General features: G+C 41.3%; 1 protein-coding gene across 1 annotated transcript in view; it reads left to right on the top strand.

Moving 5' to 3' along the window:
• Positions 1 to 2,158: 2,158 nt before the first annotated feature.
• The window catches only part of WDR44 (WD repeat domain 44), a 28,522-nt gene continuing 9,570 nt past the window's right edge, over positions 2,159 to 21,110 (top strand). The window contains exons 1-10 of the mRNA XM_075435518.1: positions 2,159 to 2,313; positions 9,048 to 9,081; positions 13,375 to 13,449; positions 13,928 to 14,558; positions 15,179 to 15,309; positions 15,405 to 15,497; positions 16,966 to 17,102; positions 18,128 to 18,211; positions 18,509 to 18,615; positions 19,568 to 19,719. Of these exons, the coding sequence (XP_075291633.1) occupies positions 2,237 to 2,313; positions 9,048 to 9,081; positions 13,375 to 13,449; positions 13,928 to 14,558; positions 15,179 to 15,309; positions 15,405 to 15,497; positions 16,966 to 17,102; positions 18,128 to 18,211; positions 18,509 to 18,615; positions 19,568 to 19,719 (1,521 nt within the window). The 5' untranslated portion in view covers positions 2,159 to 2,236. The remainder of the gene's footprint in view (positions 2,314 to 9,047; positions 9,082 to 13,374; positions 13,450 to 13,927; positions 14,559 to 15,178; positions 15,310 to 15,404; positions 15,498 to 16,965; positions 17,103 to 18,127; positions 18,212 to 18,508; positions 18,616 to 19,567; positions 19,720 to 21,110) is intronic.

Here is a 21,110-nt window from a genome sequence, read left to right as displayed (position 1 = left end):
ATAGAAGCCAGAAAGTAATTCAAGTAATTCAACTGTGTATTATTTTATGCTAGGAAATCCTAGCAAATGTACTATCTGCTGTGCTGAAGAGTCTGCCATTCATAAGGACTTTTACCTATGACCTTCTCTTCCTCCTCACATGGGTTTGGCTTTTGGGGTGACTGGCCCAGGGATGATATTGGGTATAATTCTGAGGATTTAACAGCCCAGTCCTTACAGAGCTGGCCATTGCAGTCCCGGCAAGCCAAAGCACAGCGCTTCCGTGGCAAGGCGAGACTAACGCTCACTGCCATCCCACAGCCTGGGAAAGGGCGGTGCCAGCCCTGGGGAGAAAACACCTGGGTCATTTGTAAACACTAATTATAACCTTTATCTTTTATCTCTGGAAATTTTGTCCCTGTTTCACCCAATTATACTCTTGCTGATCTCTACAAACAGCGAAGATAAGAGCAGTCAGCCCTGGCGAGGCTTTGCAAAGCCCCAGCAGCACCCTGCAGAGTTAAGGGCCAGCGTCACCCCGCCTGCACCTGCCACCGGCAGGAACGCCGTCCGGCTCAGGCTCTGTCTCCTGAGTGGATATCCTGGTCCATGGGGACACTAGAGGAGGCCTCTGTAGCCAACATGGTATTTGTCTCCACGGACAAAGGTAGGCTGGGCTGTGGCATTGTGGAGCCGTGGTTATAAAGCTCCCAGTCTAGACTGGGAGAGGGGCTCCAGCCGCCTCTGAGAAGCCACTCTGATACAAACGGCAAGGGGTTTTGGGGTGGGAAGGTCAAGATTGCTACAGTTAGGCTGAATTTTAAGCATCGTGTAGACCTGAATAATTGCCAGAATTGGGCTTTTATCTGAATGTTCCTTAATTCTGCAACTGTATACTATCCTCTGCACAGCAAAACATGAAGTCGTGCAGCTGCCATCAGCTACTGACAAACTGATAAACAATTCAAGATGCTTTTCAATAGCACTTCTTTCCCAGTTTCCAGAGCCGTCTGCCTTCCCAGCTAAGGTTGCATCAGTGTTCTCTTTAATAATTTAGAGACCACCCTACTTACTCTAATGCAGTCGTCATGTTTGGCTGTCAGAGCAGAAACAGAGAGCAATGGATCACAAGTCAGTAATTTTCTGTACTACTCATTTTGCCCAAATTCTTCAACACTAAGAGCTCAAGGTGTACGCAAGGCTCATGCTTCCTTGCTTTTAAGAAGAATCAGCAGAATTGCTTGTGCGTTTCCAGTTCATCTCCTTCCTGTCGTCCCAGACCTTCTGCTGGTTTGGCTGAGGAGCTCCATGAGTTTTTAAGGGAATGGGAGGACATGGCCCCACATCACGTGCAGGTGCAAGGGCAGGTGTGTGTGTGCACGTGGTCGCATATGCACAAGCACCTGTATGTTGCCCAATTTGACAAGGGCAGCTGTCTCAACTCTATTAGGCTCTTACTGGCTTTGCAAAAATAAGTGCACAGGTAGAGAGCTCTATTTTGTGTCGCTGCTTTGGCAAACGCCGTGCTGGTTAGAAGTCAGGGGACACCCAGAAAAAGAGCTGTAACCCAGCTAAGGGTGCCAGGGAGCAACAGGGACAGGGGGTCAGCACGCAGAGAATGTCAAAGGAAGCCTAAAATTACACCCAACCCGTCGCCATCACACGTGCCAGTGCAGGAGTACTGCTTCAGCTCGGAAGCAGGTGCTTCTCTCTGTGCGAAGATTAAAAGAAAAAGCATTTGAGCTTTCAAAGGGAAGCCCCTCCGTGAGTTATTGCTGTCTGATCACTCATCATTTGGTGACGGGAGAAAAATATCTGGAAGATCAGGTGACAATTTATCAGATGGCAAATACAAGGAAGAGCAAATCAGGAGCTACAGAATCGAATTCCTGCTACCGGTTTTAACCTCTTTTCAGGAGTTGGTCAGAAAAAATCTTTATAAAACTTCTTAACAATTCATCTAGTAGAATATCTCCACCGCAACCCCGAGACGAGCGGGCTAAGCGCTGCGGGGCCGCGCGTCCGTGCCCGGTGGCCGCCAGGGGGCGCTCCAGCGGGAGAGCGGCCCCGCGCCCGCACGTCACGCCGCGCGTGCAGGCCCCTCCCCTCGCCTCGCAGTTCCGCCCGGCAGGGGGCGGGGCCGGCGGCGCTCTCGCGAGAGCCGCGCGGCCCCCGCCCGCCCGCGGTGCCCTGAGGTGGCGGCGGCCGCCCTGCCCTGCGCTGCGCTGTCGGCGGCTGGGCCCGGCCCGGCGCCGCCATGGCCTCCGACAGCGACACCGAGGAGTTCTACGACGCGCCCGAGGACGTGCACCTGGCGGGCGCCTCCCCCGCGCCGTGAGTCCGGCGCGGCCCCCGCCCCGCCCCGCCCTGCCCTGCCCTGCCCTGCCCTGCCCTGCCCTCCCCTCCCCTCCCGCAGCGCGGCCCTGGGGGGAGGCGGCCGCCCCCGGCCGCCGGGGAGCTCCTGGGGGGAGGGAGTGGGGGCCTGCCCCGAGGCCCGTGTCCCCCCCGCCTGGAAGCGCGGGGCCCCGCGCCCGGGAGCGGGGTGCTCGGCCGTCCTGGCCGCGGCGGGCGGGGCGGCGCGGGGCGGGGGGGTCGATTGAGCCCCAAAGTCCGGAGGCTGCGAAGGGATTGAGCGGTTCTCGATGCGCTTCGCAAGGCTTGTGAGGATGGCAGTGGGCATTGTCTGGGTGAGCTCATGTCTGCCTTCCTCGGGCAGGCAGTACGTAGTTCTCGGAAAAGACGTGCGGAGATGAAATCGGGACCGGCAGAACTAATACCTGAAATGCGATAGAAGCACCAGATTTTCTGAGGAAAAAGAGGAGAACGAGCTGCTTCAGCAACAGGCTAACAGTTCATGCATGTCAAACAACTTCCAGCGTGCTCTGCCGTTTGTTTTTAATGGTGTTGCTTCGATGCTTCTTGTATTGAGCCAGTGTATGGTTCAGCGTAGTGAAGTTTTAACAGCATTTTGTAATGTAGATTCCTAGTGCTGCTACCTCAGAACTAACTGTGTCACCATATTGTTGATGTTAGCCAAATACACTCCCTCTTTTAAAATTGCAAATATCTCTTTCCACCTGTGTACTAAACAGGTTATGGCTGGTGTCAGTTCTGTTTTTATGTAGTCTGGACCAAACCTCTCCATTGTTTGACCTTGCAGGATGAGGTTTCATGTAGCTCGTCCAAAGAGCAGTAAAATATGGATTGTGGGATCCATCCATTTGAAGCTTTAATAATTGACTAAGGGTTTGTTTTAGTCTGTCTGTCAGTGGTCACTGGATGCCTAGAACAAAGGAAAGGCTAGATCTGTTCTCCTCACCCATGCATCATGTCTCAAAGCTTTTCTAAGCTTAGTTTTTTATGTAGCCTGGTGAAAAGCACATTTTGGCATACAGTTCTGCAAAATGTGGTAAACCAAATTAACAGTGCTTGTGCGGAAATGAGGTTTTGCTCGCACGGCTTTCCTTGCTCTGACTAGTGATCGTCAGACTGTTCTATGAGTTGCTGTAACTCAAAGTAATTAAAAACAGCTGAAAAATTGAATAGTTTTTGCTGTTTCTAGGAATTGAAACAGCTGGAACCTGGTAGGGTGGGGACAGGATAGGGTGAAGGTGTGGGATATGTGCGGCTAGAAACCCCAGGCAGAAAGGGGGAACCAGACCTATTGGTACAAGTGAGCTATTAAATCTGGCCCAAATGTACATCTTACCTGTTATTTGATACAGACAATGCCACTTGTCCTGACTTTGCAGGTTTCTCCCACCTGTATCTAAGCAAAACTTGATAATGTGTCGTCACTCACTAGAAATTAAAGTGAAAGATGCTTTTAATTTTTCTATCGCTCTTCAGTAACCTTGAAGGATGCATCATTGACTCAAGTCAATAGAATTCTGTCAGCTTGCATCAAGTGAGGAGGTGATCTCAGAGGACTTAGTTTGCAATGAAGATACTGAATCTGTATTTTAGTCTGTTACTGAATCAGTGCTAACAACATGGAGAGTATTTTCTCTAAATAAGCTTTGAGATTTCTTAAGGGTGGATTTCACATTTACATTGGACTCTTCTTGGAAGCAGGCTTGTAGATTGTTGTGTTGAGACCTGTGCGTGTGTAATGGCGTTGAGTTGGACACACACAAAAAAATCAAAACCTTCGCTTGGGAGGAAGGGCAACTAAAAACAAGTGCATATTGCCCTCTGCAGTTTGAGGCATTTCCTTGTGCGTTCAGTGTTCTGATGATCAGCAAAAACTCTTGGGAATCCTTTATGGCAGCGTGTGCTGTAGCCAGTTTTTAGCAAAGTGGTGTAGATATATTTGCCCTCGGTAAAAATGTGGGTTTTTTAGCTTCCTCCCCCCTACCCCAAGTTCCATGCAGGGAAGTTTAGTAACTGCTGATACAGAAATTCTGAGTTCTGACAACTGTTTATATAAACTTGCTGACTTATTTGCTATTTCTTTGTTTTATTAATTGTCTTGTGATGTGGAAGAGTGGAATTTTCAAGTTGGATGTAAGCTCCCAGTTGCTACTGTAAGTCAATAGGTACTGATGCTTAAGCCCCTCTCTCAAGGAAAGTACCATATCTGCATCCTCGAGTACATGTATAACTGGTGCTCTTTGAGAATTAATTTGCAAAAAATTACAGAACCTACTACAAAATGTTTCTTCCAGATGATAATGGACTGAGATAGCTCTCCTGGATTGATGACTTCTGTAAGGTGAATGATATTTAAACCAGGTGTTTGGAGACTATTATATCACCTCTGGCCAGGCCTGTATGCTCCAACGCTGCTGTAGATCTTGCCTTTTACGTGTATTTCTGCTTTTGACAGAATGTGTGGAGAGCGTCTGTCTGATAGATAACTGGGTCCCAAACAATGTCTGTTTCTATATGCTTTTCTAGACCCTAAAAAAAAGATCTAGGTGCCTTTGTGGACTGGTCAGTTAAGGCATCTATTTGTTGTGCAGTTGGAGGAGTGGAGAAGGAGAGGTAGTTTGAGAGAAGATGCCTGTGTTTAACCTCTATCACTCTGCTTTCAAAAGGCTATAACCACAGAAGAGATTTAGAAAAAGACCCTGAAATTTAGTGTCATGAACTGTCCCTTGAAGGAGGATGTAAGTTCTGAGAGAAGGAAGATCTGAAGTAAGGCGCAGTTGTTTGGATGCAGGCCTGTGACAGACTCTTTTATATTTTATTTATAAGAAAAGTGATCCACCCACTCCAAAATCAAGAACTGCCAAACCTAATAGTTTGAATGTCATATGCCTAACAGCAAGGGACAAGTTTGTACTTAGTGTACTTGTATCCTAAAAACTGGTGTGAGAAACCAAACAAAAGGCACTGGATTTAAGAGATGGTGTAGATAGTTAGAAATATCCTCTGGTACCTTAATTTAAATTCTTTAATTCTAGTTTCAGAAGTCCTATCTTTTTGAAGTTGCTTCGATGCTTTTCTTGAAGAATCTAGTTTTCTTCTATGTGGGAAGCTAGATAATGTTAATTGTGCCCTGTTGATGCATGGGACATGCTTTGTACAACTTTTTTTGTTGGTATGTATTTTAGCCAACATGCGAAACTGATCTTGGCAGCAAACAGATGGAATGTGAAGTGTTAGCTATGTTGCTGTAGTGACTTAAAGCACTGCAGACAAATTTCTGTGTTCTGAGTTAGCTGGAGTTCCCGACTGCTTTCCAAGGGCAGCCCAAACAGTGCACTGCGGTAATGAATCCTTGTGGTTTTGGAGGTGTGGACGGCCACAGAGAGCTACATCAAGAATAATTGTAGCTTCCAGGCCAGCCGTGGGTTAGAGGGAGGGAAACATCGTGTGCCTCTGCAAGCTGAAGGACAGTATTAAATACAGTTAGTGGGCTGGCTGCTGAACCTGTGTGTTCTGTGCAGTGTACTGCTACTATAGGTAGACTTTAACCCTCTTTCCATCTGCCTGTTGGCACACCTGCTTTGCAACAATGTACATCCTCCCAGGAAAGCAGGCAGTGTTGTTCTGGGGTTTCACCAAGGCCAGTCATTCACATAATTGTTTTTGTTTGGTTGGTTTGGGTGGTTTTTTTTTTTTTTTGATGGGCTAAATGTTTTGTGTCACAAAACTTAGCAACTGTGTGTTGAAAATGTAAAGCTTGTTTCAACAGGTACTAGGCTGGAGCTGTGTGATAGTGGGAATGACAGCTTCCTGTAGTCTGATCAGTATTAGGATGAATTCGACAGCTGAGTAAATAACAAAAAAATGTTCTTCAGGAGTTTATTTGACTTTGAGATTAATTGGGCATCTGATTATGTTTGTGCAGGTGAAATGGTATTTTTTTTTAAGTTCTGTTTAATCTTTGTAGATAATCTTGAACCCCTGCTTTGTTAAACTGGTGTTACAGTGGTGTCATGTAAGAAAACTTGTTAGAAGTGTTTTATGTGAAATGCAGTCTGCAAGATCTATTGTTATCAATTTTTAAATCTTACTATTTACTAAATAATCATACTAGACAACAAAATTAAGTTTTTGCCTTGTGTTTTCTGTGGCATATCTCAGTCTTGATGTTCTGCCTGATAACCCTGTAAACCTTTGAAAGCGGAATCGATATTTGATCATTTGATTTATCTTCACATAAATCTTTGCAGACTCTTTGCCACTATATGTACTTTTTAAAATAATGCAAGCATTTCAGATACTGCATCCATAAAACTAGTGGCCTGAAAGTAAAACTGGGCAGTGGAGAAGGCTGCTAGCTTCAGGTAGTTGGGGAAGCGAGACCATTCCAGAGTAATGTTGAACTACAAGAGACTTCAGTTACCAAACTTATTCTGTGACTGACTTTGTGGTATTACATTTATAAAGACATAAGCAGCAACTAATTGTGACTGAGGGAGCGATGGTGCTTACAGACACGTAGCTCAAATAATCTCAGGCAAGCCACTAAACTTATTTGGCTAGATTATAAACTGACCTGAAAGTGGTATTATTGTCAAACAGTTATGGAAGCTTTGCAATGTTTTAACAGCATGTAATTTCAAAGACGTATCTTCACTTTAACATAAGACGTGTGTGTGCTATATCAAGCTATCAGCACTATGTTATATTCTGTACCTGCTATCTCTGTAACTGTTATCAGTTGAGCAGCTTTTTTCCCCAAGGTGTAAAGCATGAGAGTGGGAAATAACAGCTGTTTTAGTTTGAGTGCGGATTTTCCACAAAACTTAACTAGCTAAAGAAGTCTGAAAGGGTAGCAATGTCTTTTGAACCTCATATTTTGTGTTACCAGTGGAGGAATGATTTGCGTGTACCAGAACTGACATGCTAATTGTTGGTAAGTGTCACAATAGAAAACTAAAGTATCTGTTTGCAGTTGAGGGATTTTATTTAGGTTGTAAAGTCTTAGCAGTGCCCTGTGCAAAAGGACCCCTACACCTTGTTGAAGCCTAGGCAGAATGTATTTCATTGTTAAAGTTATTTGTGTATATAATGAGCTGACACACATTTCTGCCATTATTTCTAAGGAAATCCAAGAGTTGATAGTGGACCTGAAAACATTTCAGCAACCAGTAGTTCAACACAGGCTATGGCCTTTTTCATCAATATATTTTGGAATAAAATAGATGTGTTTGGTTTTTTCAGGTCATAATACTGATTTTGCTCTTTTTTGCACACTGGGGTTAGCACCTTCTAGGAGGTTTATGCCTCAAAATAGTATTGCAGATATTGTGCAACTAAAGTGTCAGTATCTGGACAGAAGCATGTAGGCTTAAGGTGTTAAATTACTTACAAATGATACAGTCTTTATATACCAATCCAGTGTACTTTCTTGTTTGCTTAAGTCTGCTGTATGAATGTGATCTTTTTGTGATGAAATGCTTTCGGACAGTAAAGAGAAGAACTGAAATTCTTAACAATGAAATGGAAATAGTTTTCTTTTGCAGAAGGTCTTGTCTCTTGAAACCATCATTTTGGAGGCAGCAGGGGCAACTTAGATCTCTATATTTGTCTGTATTGCTTGGTGCAAGATCAAGATGATATTCAAAGTTGCCAAGTGTCACTGGCCTTGGTAGCCAGCTGGGATGCCTGTACAATCCAGGCTGTAGTTCATTTGATAGTAAGCTTTTGAGGAAGTAATATGTAACTTGGTCTCTGCTTGTGACTGACAAACTAATAGAATTGTAGAACAGCCTAGTTTGGAAGGGACTTTGAAAGATCACCTGGGCCAGCCTTTCAACGTCTTTGAGTAAGATCCTGTAGTCAGAGTAAGCAGTGTGGCTCAGTATTTAAATATCTTCTGGAATTTTGAAAATCTTGTGGAAAATTTAAGTTCAGGATATAGTAAGAGTTAACCATTCACTGATAGGATTGAGTGGTGACCTGAAGAGAAGTAATTATTTGGTACCATTTCCCTAAGATACCTTGTTCTTTTGTGTAATTAGTGAAATGAGAGGTTATGTGTGAGTGGATGCTAATGCAAATTCACTGTTCCAGTGTACCCATTTTAGGAAGTAGTGCAAAACTAGTTCCCTCCTGTTATAATGTAAACACTTCTATTTATACAAAGTGTCATGGTTAGAAACAAAACCTTACATTTACTAGGTAGGCTGAAGGGCAGAATGGCTATGGTAGTGTTGACTCTACAGATTACGGTTCAGGCACTTGCTTTGCAAGCTACTGGAGCATTTGTCCTTCTGCTTTCTGAGAGTTTTGGTTTCTTTTATGTCCACCCTGAGCTCCCTGTACATGCTGACTTTAAAATCTCTGTAATGTGAAATGTTTTTAAATCTGTACTTGGAATAGCATTAGTTTATTAGAAAAGAGTGATAGAAATATAATTTCTAGAAGATTTTGCTGAGAAACTTTCAGGGATTGCACAAGCTGTGAATCTGTGTTGTAGACAGTTGAGCGCTTAACTCTATTTGGAGCCTTTTGTGTAAAGGAGTGGTATGAGAAGCATTCACTTTATTGCTGGTCTAACATATCAAGTACACATTCACTATAAAGGAAGACTGTATTATAGACTGTTTCATATGAAACTTAGTCAAGAGATTTCTTTTGTTGGACCTCTACCTGTCTTTTCTTTCTAACAGGTCACCAACGAAAGTTGGATCCCATGTACTAAAGGTGAGTTTCTTCTTAAAATTAATCAAATGCTTATTGCTGAACATAATGTTAAGCATTTCTACCTAAAGTAGATGTGCTGTGTAGCCTGAACATCTACACAGCCAGGAAATTATAGGCTTTCCTTGTTGTAGGTAGCAGTTGTGCTTATGTCTCTTGAAGCTCCAACTTTACTTTTATTTAGGGTATGTTAACGTGTCTTGAAACTAATTTTACTCTGAAATGTATAAGTGCAATTTAACTGATCTCTACTTAATTACTAGAATACCCTCTTTCAAGTACTTTGTGAGTAGTAAGCAAGTCTCTCCAGCACTTGGTTTTTGGTCTCGATTTATATGAAATAGTTGACTTTACTCTCTGCTGTCTTCAAAATAAGAAAAATCTTAGTGTTTGTACTTCAAAAGCCTTCCTTCTAGGTTATGTTAAGATAAAACACTATATTTAGCTTAATGAGACAGCATTGCCACTTCCCACGCAGGTAATTGGTATGCTGCATCTGTGCATAGTGACAGTGCAGCTGAATCTCGCACACATTAAATAAGTGAGGAGTTGGAACCTTGTACAAAGAACACTCATTTCCTGGTCTCAGAAGGGCCAAAGGTGATGCTATGCAACACTGTTACATAGAGTAAAGAAGGCTTGACATTTTGTCTGCAAAGTGTTGGGAAATCGTAGTGAAAATAATGTTTCTGATTAATCAGCAGCACTCTGCTCTGAATCAATAATCTTTTTACAGTGGTACCATACCTTAAGGTATCTGTTATGGAACAGAGACTTATCCCTTATTTTGTATTCTGTTTAATGTCACTTTACTGATTAAGTATTACATGTGTAAGCCTTTCAATAAATGTTGCTCTGTCATTCTGACGACACTCAGTGCAATCAGTGAACTTCAAAACTAACTTCAGTGTCTTGTTGGCTGAATTATTAGCTGTGAAGTTCTGTAAGTTGCCTGTAGATTTTTTTTTTTGAAGTATCTTCCTAAGTCACTGCTTCAAAGCTAAGTTTTTGAAGGTGGGAAAAGTACTTGCCTCGCTGCTTGGTACCATATCAGTGGAGTGAATGTGTGACTAATGCTACAGTTTGTCTTGGAATGGGTAAGAAATATTTCCTAAGTCCAAAGTTTAACAGGTGTGTGAGTTTAATGTCAGTAAAATTAGATATTAATATAATGGGCTTCTGTAGACACTGACTTTGGGGCCAGTCTTGTTTAATATCTTTATCAATGATCTAGATGAAGAGATCGAGTGCTCCGTCAGTAAGCTTGCAGATGACGCCAAGTTGGGCGGGAGCGTCAATCTGCTTGTGGGTAGGAAGGCTCTGCAGAAGGATCTGGACAGGCTGGATCGATGGGTCAAGGCCAACTGTATGAGGTTCAACAAGGCCAAATGCCGAGTCCTGCACTTCGGTCACAACAACCCCATGCAACGCTACAGGCTTGGTGAAGAGTGGCTGGAAAGCTGCCTGGCGGAAAAGGACCTTGGGGTGCTGGTCGACAGCCGGCTGAACATGAGCCAGCAGTGTGCCCAGGTGGCCAAGAAAGCCAACGGCATCCTGGCTTGTACCAGGAATAGGGTGGCCAGCAGGAGTAGGGAGGTGATCGTGCCCCTGTACTTGGCACTGGTGAGGCCACACCTCGAGTACTGTGTTCAGTTTTGGGCCCTGCACTACAAGGAGGACATTGAGTTGCTGGAGCGTGTCCAGAGAAGGGCAGCGAGGCTGGTGAGAGGTCTGGAGAACAAGTCTAGTGAGGAGCGGCTGAGGGAGCTGGGGCTGTTTAGTCTGGAGAAGAGGAGACTGAGGGGAGACCTTATTGTTCTCTACAACTACCTGAAAGGAGGTTGTAGTGAGGAGGGTGTTGGTCTCTTCTCCCAAGTAACTAGCAATAGGACAAGAGGCAATGGCCTCAAGTTGCGCCAGGGGAGGTTTAGATTGGATATTAGGAAAAAATTCTTTACTGAAAGAGTGGTCAGACATTGGACCAGGCTGCCCAGGGAAGTGGTTGAGTCCCCATCCCTGGAGGTGTTTAAAAAACGTGTAGATATGACACTTTGGGACATGGTTCAGCAGGCATGCTGGTAGTGGATTGATGACTGGACTTGATGATCTTAGAGTTCTTTTCCAACCTTAATGAGTCTATGATTCTGTCATTACACTTAAGTATTTGAGTCGTCATACCTTTGAAGATAGATTTTAGTGATAAAGCAAAGTAGAACTTGCATTTAGATTAGAAAAACCTTGTGGAATGAGGGGGAGGGAGTGGAGAGGGAACAAGAATTCTTCTGTCATTGCAGCGGACTCTGCATGATATACCATTTTTTAAGGTCAGACCTCTCAAAGATGGATGTCTACAAGAGTTGTGTGGTTTTTTCAAACGTAGTATGTTAGTATGCTATAAAGATTCCGTTTGACTACCTAAGTGGCTTAAAAAAACGTCTAAGGAGAAATTTTTCAGATACCTGTACTAGACAGTCACTCTAAATCTTGTCAAGGTCCAAAAAAATATGGGGAGGTCTTTTAAAATACGTGTTTAATATGGAGATTTGGTATTGGTGATTCTGTGATCTTGTGTATATCCAAAACTGCGTAAGCGGAATTAAATCAATAGCCTAACCAAAACGGTACGTGATGGTAACAGCTAGCCTTTGGGGGCTTTAACATTGTGGGGAGACAGTTGAGGACTGCTGGCCTCAACAGAAAGGAGTTTTGTATCTGTAGATAGGATAAAGTGGAACAGCAGTTCTGTATCTCAACTCAGGGAATCAGTTGAGATGTGTCTGGTTTTTCGTAATGTTTTAAGCTCAGTCCCTTAGTTCTTCGAGCCAGTTGGTAGGAGTTTCTCCCTTTTGTGAGAAAAACACAGTCTTTTGTCTGCAGCTTAGGTCTTCATATAGACAGTGCAGGATAGTGGTCACAGTGGAACAAGTTGCACGGAGATGATGTGCACTATCCATCCTTGGATATAGTCAAAACCTGACTGGACACATCTCTGAGCAACTTGTTCCAGTTGGCTCTGCTTTGAGGACTACAGGATCTCTGCAGGTCCCTTCCAAGATCAAGAATTATATCAGATTCCTCATTAGATGTTGCTTATATATATGCTTATAGGCAACGTGATCAGTAATTTGTGTAGAACAGAATGTATATGATGCAGTTCCTACTGGACCACATTAACTGAGGGTAAAGCAGGCTTCTGGTTAAAGCTGTATCCTTCTATGGTATAAACTGCTTGCTCTTCTGAACCTGAGATTTTTCAGGAATTGATGAATTCGTTCACTCACAACTAGAATATTTTCAGTTCTGTTTTAAGACTTGTATGGGATATCCATGTTTAACATGACCAAAGTGTAATCTAATTCTAATCTTCTTCAGGCTGCCTATCTTAAGTATGATTTAATTTTTTTAAATTTAAATAAGACTTAAAAATATTACAAAGATTTACTACATTATTTTGACACAGGAGGCCACCTTTAGTGAATTGCTTTTCTTAACTCTTTGTTTGGTAGGATCCACCAAAGTGTTGATGCTGTTTGCATATCTCAACTAATTTCTTAACTGCAAGGTGACTTCACATCAGTAGTATAATATCCTGGTAGTGTTGATTGTACATATATAAAAAGTAAATAGCATACTCAGCTTTGAATATTCATGCAGTCTTTCATCCCAATGTTCTGAAAACGTTCTTGTTTTCTGCTTAAATCCAGTCATTTCATTTGTTCTGCCGCAGTTTATTTAGATTTCAGAAGGATCTGCATGAAGATGACTGATGGCAAAAATAGACAATATGCACTAGGAATAAATTGTAGAATGTAAGATTCCATGTCAGAACCTCAAAGGCCACTTGATAGACCTGCCTGACTTAACCTGGAAATTTCCAAAAATGTTTCTATCCCATGTTGTGATAGTATAGTTCTTGCATCCTTTCCCACAGGTTGATAAAGGAAAAAAATATTGTAAAATGGATTTTCCTTGCTGCAGATTATTAAATGTGTATATTTCTCTAAACTTCATGCTACCTTCAGTTTTATTTTAGTTGAGGTTGAAATCTGTTGAAGATAACTGCCTTTTTTGTTTGGTGTGCAGGCTTTCTTTCTGTGTATGGTGGTGTGAAATACTTTTCACGTATACTGTGCATTACTGTTTAAACTTCTATCTGACAGCAGTAATGTGTGAAAATGTGGCAGAATTCTTGTCCTTTATGCTATTTAATTTGTTGTAGCTATATTTTTGTTAGATCATCCTGCTGAAGGACCTACTATCATCATCTTATGATATCTACCATCTTTTTTTCCATAGGATGTGGGGAGCAATCTACACAAAGCTGGAAGTGAAACATTTGTACAAGATACGAAACAAGATGATTCAAAAGAGGTTAGTTAAATATTGCTTTGTGCTTCTGGTATCACACTAGAAATAATTTAATAATCAGTCTTCATCCTGAAACTAACACGGACTTGAATTTGTTGTGAATTAGTAAGAGTGTCCATCTGAAGGACAAATATAAAAGTAAGTGTTCTAAAAACATATTTAGGATTCACTGGTGTTGAATCATTTGTGTAATTTACAGGATCATATTTAGCAGTGTATGAGAACTCTAAAGAGCAAACAGCTCGTTTCCTAACTTTCCCTCAAAGTATATTAAAGAGGAAAGGAAATTAGTCACATTTTACTTTTTGGTTATACCTATTTCTGTACCTAGGTCTCCAGATTTTTTGAAAAAAATACATTTTGTATACAAAGCAGCTCTTCAGTGGAAGTGTGCTTGTGGGTGTTGTACAGACTGACTGGTAAGTGTACCCTAGGAATGCCTGCTATTTAACAGTAAAATGGTTTTGGTTTTGTTCTTTAGATTATTGACAGTATTATAGAAGAAAGCCAGAAGGCCCAACAACTGGATGATGATTCTTTAGCTTCCAGAGGACAAGAACTGACTGTTCCATCTTCAGATGCAAATACGTGGATTTCTGGAGCAGGTATCATTAGTAGTATTCCAGAAGTATTAGCTGATAAAATATCATTACAAGAAGACCCTAGAGAACCGGTGCGTCAGAGTGTGTGTGAGGACACTGAATTTGAATCAGAGAAGCTTTTGTTTGCTTCTGAACAAAAGGAAACTCATAAATTAACAGAAGTAACAAATGCAACTCACCATAAAATGGGTGAAACTGAAGCACAAGAAGAAACATCAAAAACAGAGGACATAACAGACAAGAAAGAGGCAAATACTTCAGAACAAGTGGCTTCGGATGTATCTGCCAAAGACTTTTCTACAGCAGAAGAAATGCCTCCAGCAAAACCACCAAGGCAGCTTGCTGTAGAGCCTGATATAGTTGCTAGCACGAAGAAGCCTGTCCCAGCACGGCCACCACCTCCAACAAATGTTCCTCCTCCAAGACCACCACCACCTGCACGGCCAGCTCCACCACCACGGAAGAAGAAGAGTGAACTGGATTTTGATGTGCAAAAGCCTGTTTTAGAGGGCAAGTATTCTATTTTAGATGGCTTTAGTTATCTACATGGCTATTATTTTTGTGTTTTGAGTGAAGAATCATTCGGTCTTGTGACTTTAGTTTAGTTGATGTCTAAATGAGGGGGGGGGGAAATTCTTCAACAGTCTTAGCTTCTTACAGTGGAGAAATACCCTTTTGCGTTATAAGTGTTCCTAATTCATGGACTTTCTTGTAAACTAACACTTCCTACCAAAACAGCTAGTTCTGTAGCAAGGAGAAGTTGCTTCATCAATACAGAAACTAAAAAAAAGTTACACTCTTCAGATAAAATGTGCGCAATCTGTATTTGCATAAAAATACAAAGCAAGATGTAGACTGAGGTCTCATGAATAGTCCTGGGTTACTAGGGAATTGACTAAAAAAAAACCCATTGTTAATAAAACCTAAGAGGGCTAGGTGTGAAATGTGCTTATGCCTCCAACTGTATATGGAATATGTAACTCATAAGACACATTTGGTGGCAGTTGATGTTTTAAAAAAAAAATCTCATCAGGAAGCGTGTTCAGCAGTATGATGTTAGGGTTCTAACAATCTGTAGACTGTCTATGGCAGGTGTCACGGTCTTTTTCCTAATACAAATCTCTTTTCAGTTTCTCGAGAGAACTTGACAGCAGGTGGTCTCTTAAGTCCAAGTACAGTGACAGAAGGCATGCCCAAGGATTCTCAGCCTTCTTTGGATTTGGCGAGCGCAACTAGCGGAGATAAAATAGTCACTGCACAGGTATCAGGAAACAATTTTAAGTTTAATAGCTGGAACATTTTCTATCACTTTTAGTGTTACACTAGAAATAATGTGTTCTGTCTGCAAAATTTCAGGAAAATGGGAAAGCAGCTGATGGCCAAACAACAAATGAAGTACTAGGACCACAAAGACCCAGGTCTAATTCTGGAAGAGAGCTCACGGATGAGGTATTAATGAATGTGGTCTGTGCATAGTACATTCTTGTGCTTGCTTTTCCCATCTGTCAAACAAATTGGAGTAGTCACACGTCACTCATTGTGCTCTGAACCACTATATGCTGTGACCAGGGATGCAAACAGGAGTGATGGCGTGCTGGCTTTGTCCACCTAAGCACTTTGTGGTCCCTGAGTTGTATGTAGTATCAGTGTTTGAAAGTGTGAGCTGTAATGATCTGAAGTGCTATCAGTTTGTGTTTGTAGCTATGCAAACATGTTACAGGATTTCAATGTGATAGAACACCAGTAAACTTGGCCTTTTATCATGTAGCTAAAAGGGGAAGGAGTCAGCAATAGGAGAATGATTTTCCTGATTACTAAGAAACAGTTTCTTCAGTTAATAATTTCCATTAATCCTAATGATGTTACCGAGCTGCTGCCAGGTTTTGTTTGTGTATATCTGTGTATAGCTTTTTTTGCTGCTGCTAAACAGATGTATGATCATGAACAGCACAGGGAAGAGTGTGTACGTGTTGGAGCAGGGCCAGAGGAGGCCACAAAAATGATCAGAGGGCTGGAGTACCTCTGCTATGAGGACAGACTGAGAGAGTTGAGGCTGTTCAGCCTGGAGAAGAGAAGGCTCTGGGGCGACCTGATAGCAGCCTTCCAGTACCTGAAGGGGCCTACAAGAAAGCTGGAGAGGAACTTTTTACAAGAGCGCATAGTGATAAGACAAGGGCTGATGGCTTTAAACTAAAAGAGGGTAGATTTAGATTAGATATTAGGTAGATTTAGATTAGATATTAGGAAGAAATTCTTCACCATGAGGGTGGTGAGGCACTGCACAAGTTGCCCAGAGAAGCTGTGGATGCCCCCTCCCTGGAAGTGTTCAAGGCCAGGTTGGATGGGACTTTGAGCAGCCTGGTCTGGTGGAAGATGTCCTTGCCCATGGCAGTGGGGTTGGAATGAGATGTTCTTTAAGATCCCTTCCAACCCAAACCATTCTATGATTCTGTGATCGTGAGATGCTCCAAAAAATCCTTTTCCGTTGTCTAGTACTAGTTTGGTTTAAATGCTTTTTGTCTATAGGTAAAGGTTGTCTTTGACTAAGTCTAAGCTACAGTTGTTACAATATCTGAAAGGGGAAGACTTCAAAATCTTTTAAGTACATATTGTGTTTGGTATTATCCTGGAAGGTGTCAGGCAGTGGCTGATGTCTGTACAGCTGCATTTCTGATTTAAGAAGTTAAAGCTTGTGATGATATATGATTGTTCATCTGTGTATAGTGGTTGAGAACGTTTGCACTAACACACTAAGGGCAATTTTAACTTAAACTTAGTCTTTATAAAATGAGTATATAGTGAGCTACAGAATTTCCCATTAAGATAAAGAATCCATAAGATTGCATGGTTTCTGTTTTGCGCTAGGTTATGGAGTCTAATCAAGTCATCTTGATTTCACATCTTATTCTTTCCGTAGGAAATTCTAGCAAGTGTAATGATAAAAAACCTTGATACAGGTGAAGAAATACCTCTGAGTTTGGCAGAAGAAAAGTTGCCAACAGGCATTAATCCACTAACTTTGCATATCATGAGAAGAACTAAAGAATATGTCAGGTATGAATGATGATAGCTTTCAGTTCTTTGTGATACTGTTGCTCTTGTAGTTTTTACATACATGGAGACAGCTCTTATGCAAGTAAAGAGAGTTCCAATCCATCTGTCTCTGACTAATTTGAGTGCTAATTTGCAGTTCTCTATGAAATGGGCTGTGTATTTTAACTAAAGGTTAATGATATTGCCAGAGTTTGACAGGCAAGTACCTCTGAAAACCCAGCTGAACTGCAGTTAGCACTTGATGTGTTAAATGTTGTCTTTTCCATGCTGAATTAAGCACAGCTTATGCTCAAGTACTATATGTTGTTCATTCTACCACCTCCTATAACTTTTTCAGTGTTTAATTTAGACTTTGGTGCTCTGAAGATCTGTGGACATCACAATAGCTGACTACTTTGAGATTTTCCTGTCCATGACTGGGCTTTAGGCTCTTTTATTATTTAAAACTGAATCTGTTTGTAAACTTCAGTAGAAAAATACAGTTTCTTAATGATGAGGAAATTGTGTCAGTCTAGATGTTTTTTCCAAAGACCTAGATTTATGTGAATTATACTTCAGACAGTTTTAGCTCTTTTGCATTGCTGTATTGTTGTGGAGAGCTCACTTCTGTAGAACTGTACTCTTCTGTGTACAAACTTCTGTTTTGGAATTAACCGGTATTAATCTATTTGATCTATGGAAAGCAAAGTATGAGGACAAGGTGGCATGTTACCAGTTCCTAATAATGTAATGTATTTTGTCTGCTCTTAGCTTTCAAAGCGTCACAGTAAGTTTAAAGTTTAGAATTTATGGAAGGGAGTAATGTATCTTTGGCATCTGGAGTGTGTATACAGTTTGAGTATCGTGATGCCTAAGAATTGAAGGATCTGTTGTATTACTTGATTAACATCATGTCCATGTATTTCCAGTGTGTTACATGAAGGTATAAAGATGGATCCTAAAATGCAGATCTTACTCTACTAATGTTTCATTCGATTTAGATTCATTATGATTTCACGTTAACCAGTCACTTCTGTATTTCCTAGTAACGATGCAGCACAGTCTGATGATGAAGACAAAATGCAGACACAGCAAACCGATTCTGATGGAGGGAGGTTAAAACAAAAAACGTAAGATGTTGTTTCATGTCCTTACAAAGAAAAAGCAGGTTTTGTTTTTCTAAGCTGAAGCTCTCCTGACTGCTGAACAACTTACCTATTAAGTTCAAGTGACACTTGGATTTACATAAGCCCGTTGCTCTGCAGTTAAAGTGAATATTACATGACTGCTGGCAAATTAAATGCTTATTTTAGGAAGCAGTAATGGAAAAGATAATGTTGCATTTCAGATCAAAACTATTGATTCATAATAGCAAAAAATGAGAATTTGTTCATGCTACGTGTTGAAAAGTGCCCTTGCTTTTTAAGGACCCAGCTGAAAAAATTCCTTGGCAAATCTGTAAAGCGAGCAAAACACCTTGCTGAAGAATACGGTGAACGTGCTGTAAATAAAGTTAAGAGTGTTCGAGATGAAGGTCAGTGACACTGACTGGTTTTGTTTTGTGGTTGTTGTTTTTTTTAATATCAGAGTGTTTATCCTTGGGCTTCTAGGAATCAAAGCTGACTGAGGGACATGTACTGCTGTATACCGCTACTGTACAGTTGATGTGGCTTTTTGGCGTTAAAGCTTGTAGCTTGGTAGACATTCTGAGACTAACGCGTTACAAGGATGACTTCTTGTAAAGCAGTGGTTGAGAAACATTTTCAGCTAAACCGGTTGAATGCTATAATTTTTTTTGTGCTGTTAGAAATCTGTCTGGGTATCAAAATGTAAACCTTTTTGGAAAGTTACTCCAGCAAAGGTAGAAGTGGGGTTGTTTTCATTACTTTCGTAAAATCAGATTGGTTTATGATAACCACTGCTACCATTAGAATTCTCATATAGATTGAGTTTGTTAGAAGATTTCTCAACTACAACTGTATTCTCCCCTTCTTGTTTCATCAGTGTTTCTTTCAGATAGGTTGGCTTACTGCAGTGCTGGAAGTCTAACCATTGCCGTAGAACTGCTGCACTTCAGCATCTTCTGTTGCCACTGGCTCTTTGCCCCCACTCTGTTTGAATTCTTATGCTTCGTGGGCAAATCACCAGGCCATTTCACTGTATTCAGTCAGAAGATACTAATACAATGAAATGAATGATTTTCCGCACGCATTAACCTGACAGAAATCACTTACTGCAGGAACAAAAATGGATAGCAGTTCTTATTTTGAGTGGTCAGTGTTTGGATTCACTGCAACCTAAATTTAGTGTAGATGTATTTTTAGAACTTGATGCAACAGTATTCTTGTTTTGCTTTAAGATCTTAATATTGCCTACAAGAATTTGCAAATTCAAGACTGATCTGCTGCCAAAAAGTATTAGCCAATGCTTACTAATAGATTAAATGTGTGCTGCGATATGTACTGCTGAATTTGTGTTCCTCTTAGTCTTCCACACAGATCAAGATGATCCCTCTTCCAGTGATGATGAAGGGATGCCGTATACAAGACCAGTTAAGTTCAAAGCAGCACATGGATTCAAGGGACCTTATGATTTTGAACAAATTAAAGTTGTTCAGGATCTCAGTGGAGAGCATATGGTAGGTCTCTCAGTTTCATCTGTTGTTTTGCTGAATCTGTTCTACCTGAGTTTCAACTTCTAGTTTTCATCTACGTGGTGACCTCCAGAAATTACTGTCACGTTTATTCTTCTTGAAGAGCAGTTTCATTCTGGAAAGAAATGTAAATTTGGCTGGTTTGATCAGATCTTCAGGGGAAAAAAAGAAGTCTGTAGATACTAGGTCTTCAGGGATTCTCCAGAGCTTTTCCTTGAAAGGTTTTTGATGTCAAGTGACAATTGGTTTCTTGGTTCCTGCAATTACAAATTTAGGCTGAAATAGGCTATGTTCCACTACCAGAAATGAACACAGAGCAGCAGGGTTGACCTACTCAGCAAATAATCTAGTCTGCCTATTAGAGGTACGAATACAAGTATCAAACAGAAATACTGTATAGGTTCTGGAGGCAAAAGTGGGGAGAGATTAATGGGGTATGTGGATCAGAATGATGAGGAGGGGAGAGACTGGGATATATATTTGCAGAGATGCCTTTGGAGAATGAGGCAGAAAAACTACCTTTTCATCACTGTTGGAAGTGTGCATGCTCCCTGGCAGAGTCAGAAATACTATCTAGAACTCCAGACTTCGCAAATTCTTCTGCTGACAGCAACTCTCTGACAACAATTGAAACAGTCCCCCATGTTTAAGCATTAGGTGAAGCAACATGACCTGCAGCAATCAGTATGGTGACTGGAGCATTCAAGCTTCTCATTCACAACTAAAGTTTCCAGTCCTACTGGTAATCTATCTGTGTTAGTTTCTGTCATGCCAGTATTTGACTTCTTAAAACCTAGGAACTTCCCAAAAAGAATCCTAAAAGGATGCTAGATCGGTGGAGTCAAATATCTGATAGCTGTTGATTAAGTAACAGGAGGAAATGGAATACTGCTTGTGTGATATTGTGTTTTGTTGACTCTGACTCTTCGGACTTTGCAATGGAGAAAGAATTGTTGTCACAGGCTTTGCAAAATCCTAATGCCAGCTCTGAATTTAAGAAATATATGTAGTACTCATTTGGGTTGCCAGAATTGATATAACCAAGCACATTTTCTATTAAAAAAAACAAAACTGTTAGCACAGCTTGTGCTAACTTCAAGTGCATCTACTAATACTTGCCAGTTTGACAAATCAAATAGCAGGTTATAAGTCAGAACATTGGCTTGCGGACTGTAACTAACTGTAACAGCTGTATATAGAGTGCTGTGGTAGTGCTGAGCTCCCTTGACGACTCCTACAGTGGTCTGCCTTGTGGGCAGTTTCTTTCAAACTGTTTTTGCAAGTATGTTGCACAGTCCAGCAGTCCAAACAATTACTTTTCAGTGTTTTGATCTACAACTTATTTTATTGTGGTATCTTGAATATATTCTAAATCT

Source organism: Opisthocomus hoazin, chromosome 14 (genome assembly GCF_030867145.1).
Source record: "Opisthocomus hoazin isolate bOpiHoa1 chromosome 14, bOpiHoa1.hap1, whole genome shotgun sequence".
Taxonomy (NCBI): Eukaryota; Metazoa; Chordata; class Aves; order Opisthocomiformes; family Opisthocomidae; genus Opisthocomus; species Opisthocomus hoazin.
Note: the sequence above shows the minus strand (reverse complement) of the source record. Positions and strands in the feature narration are given on the sequence as shown.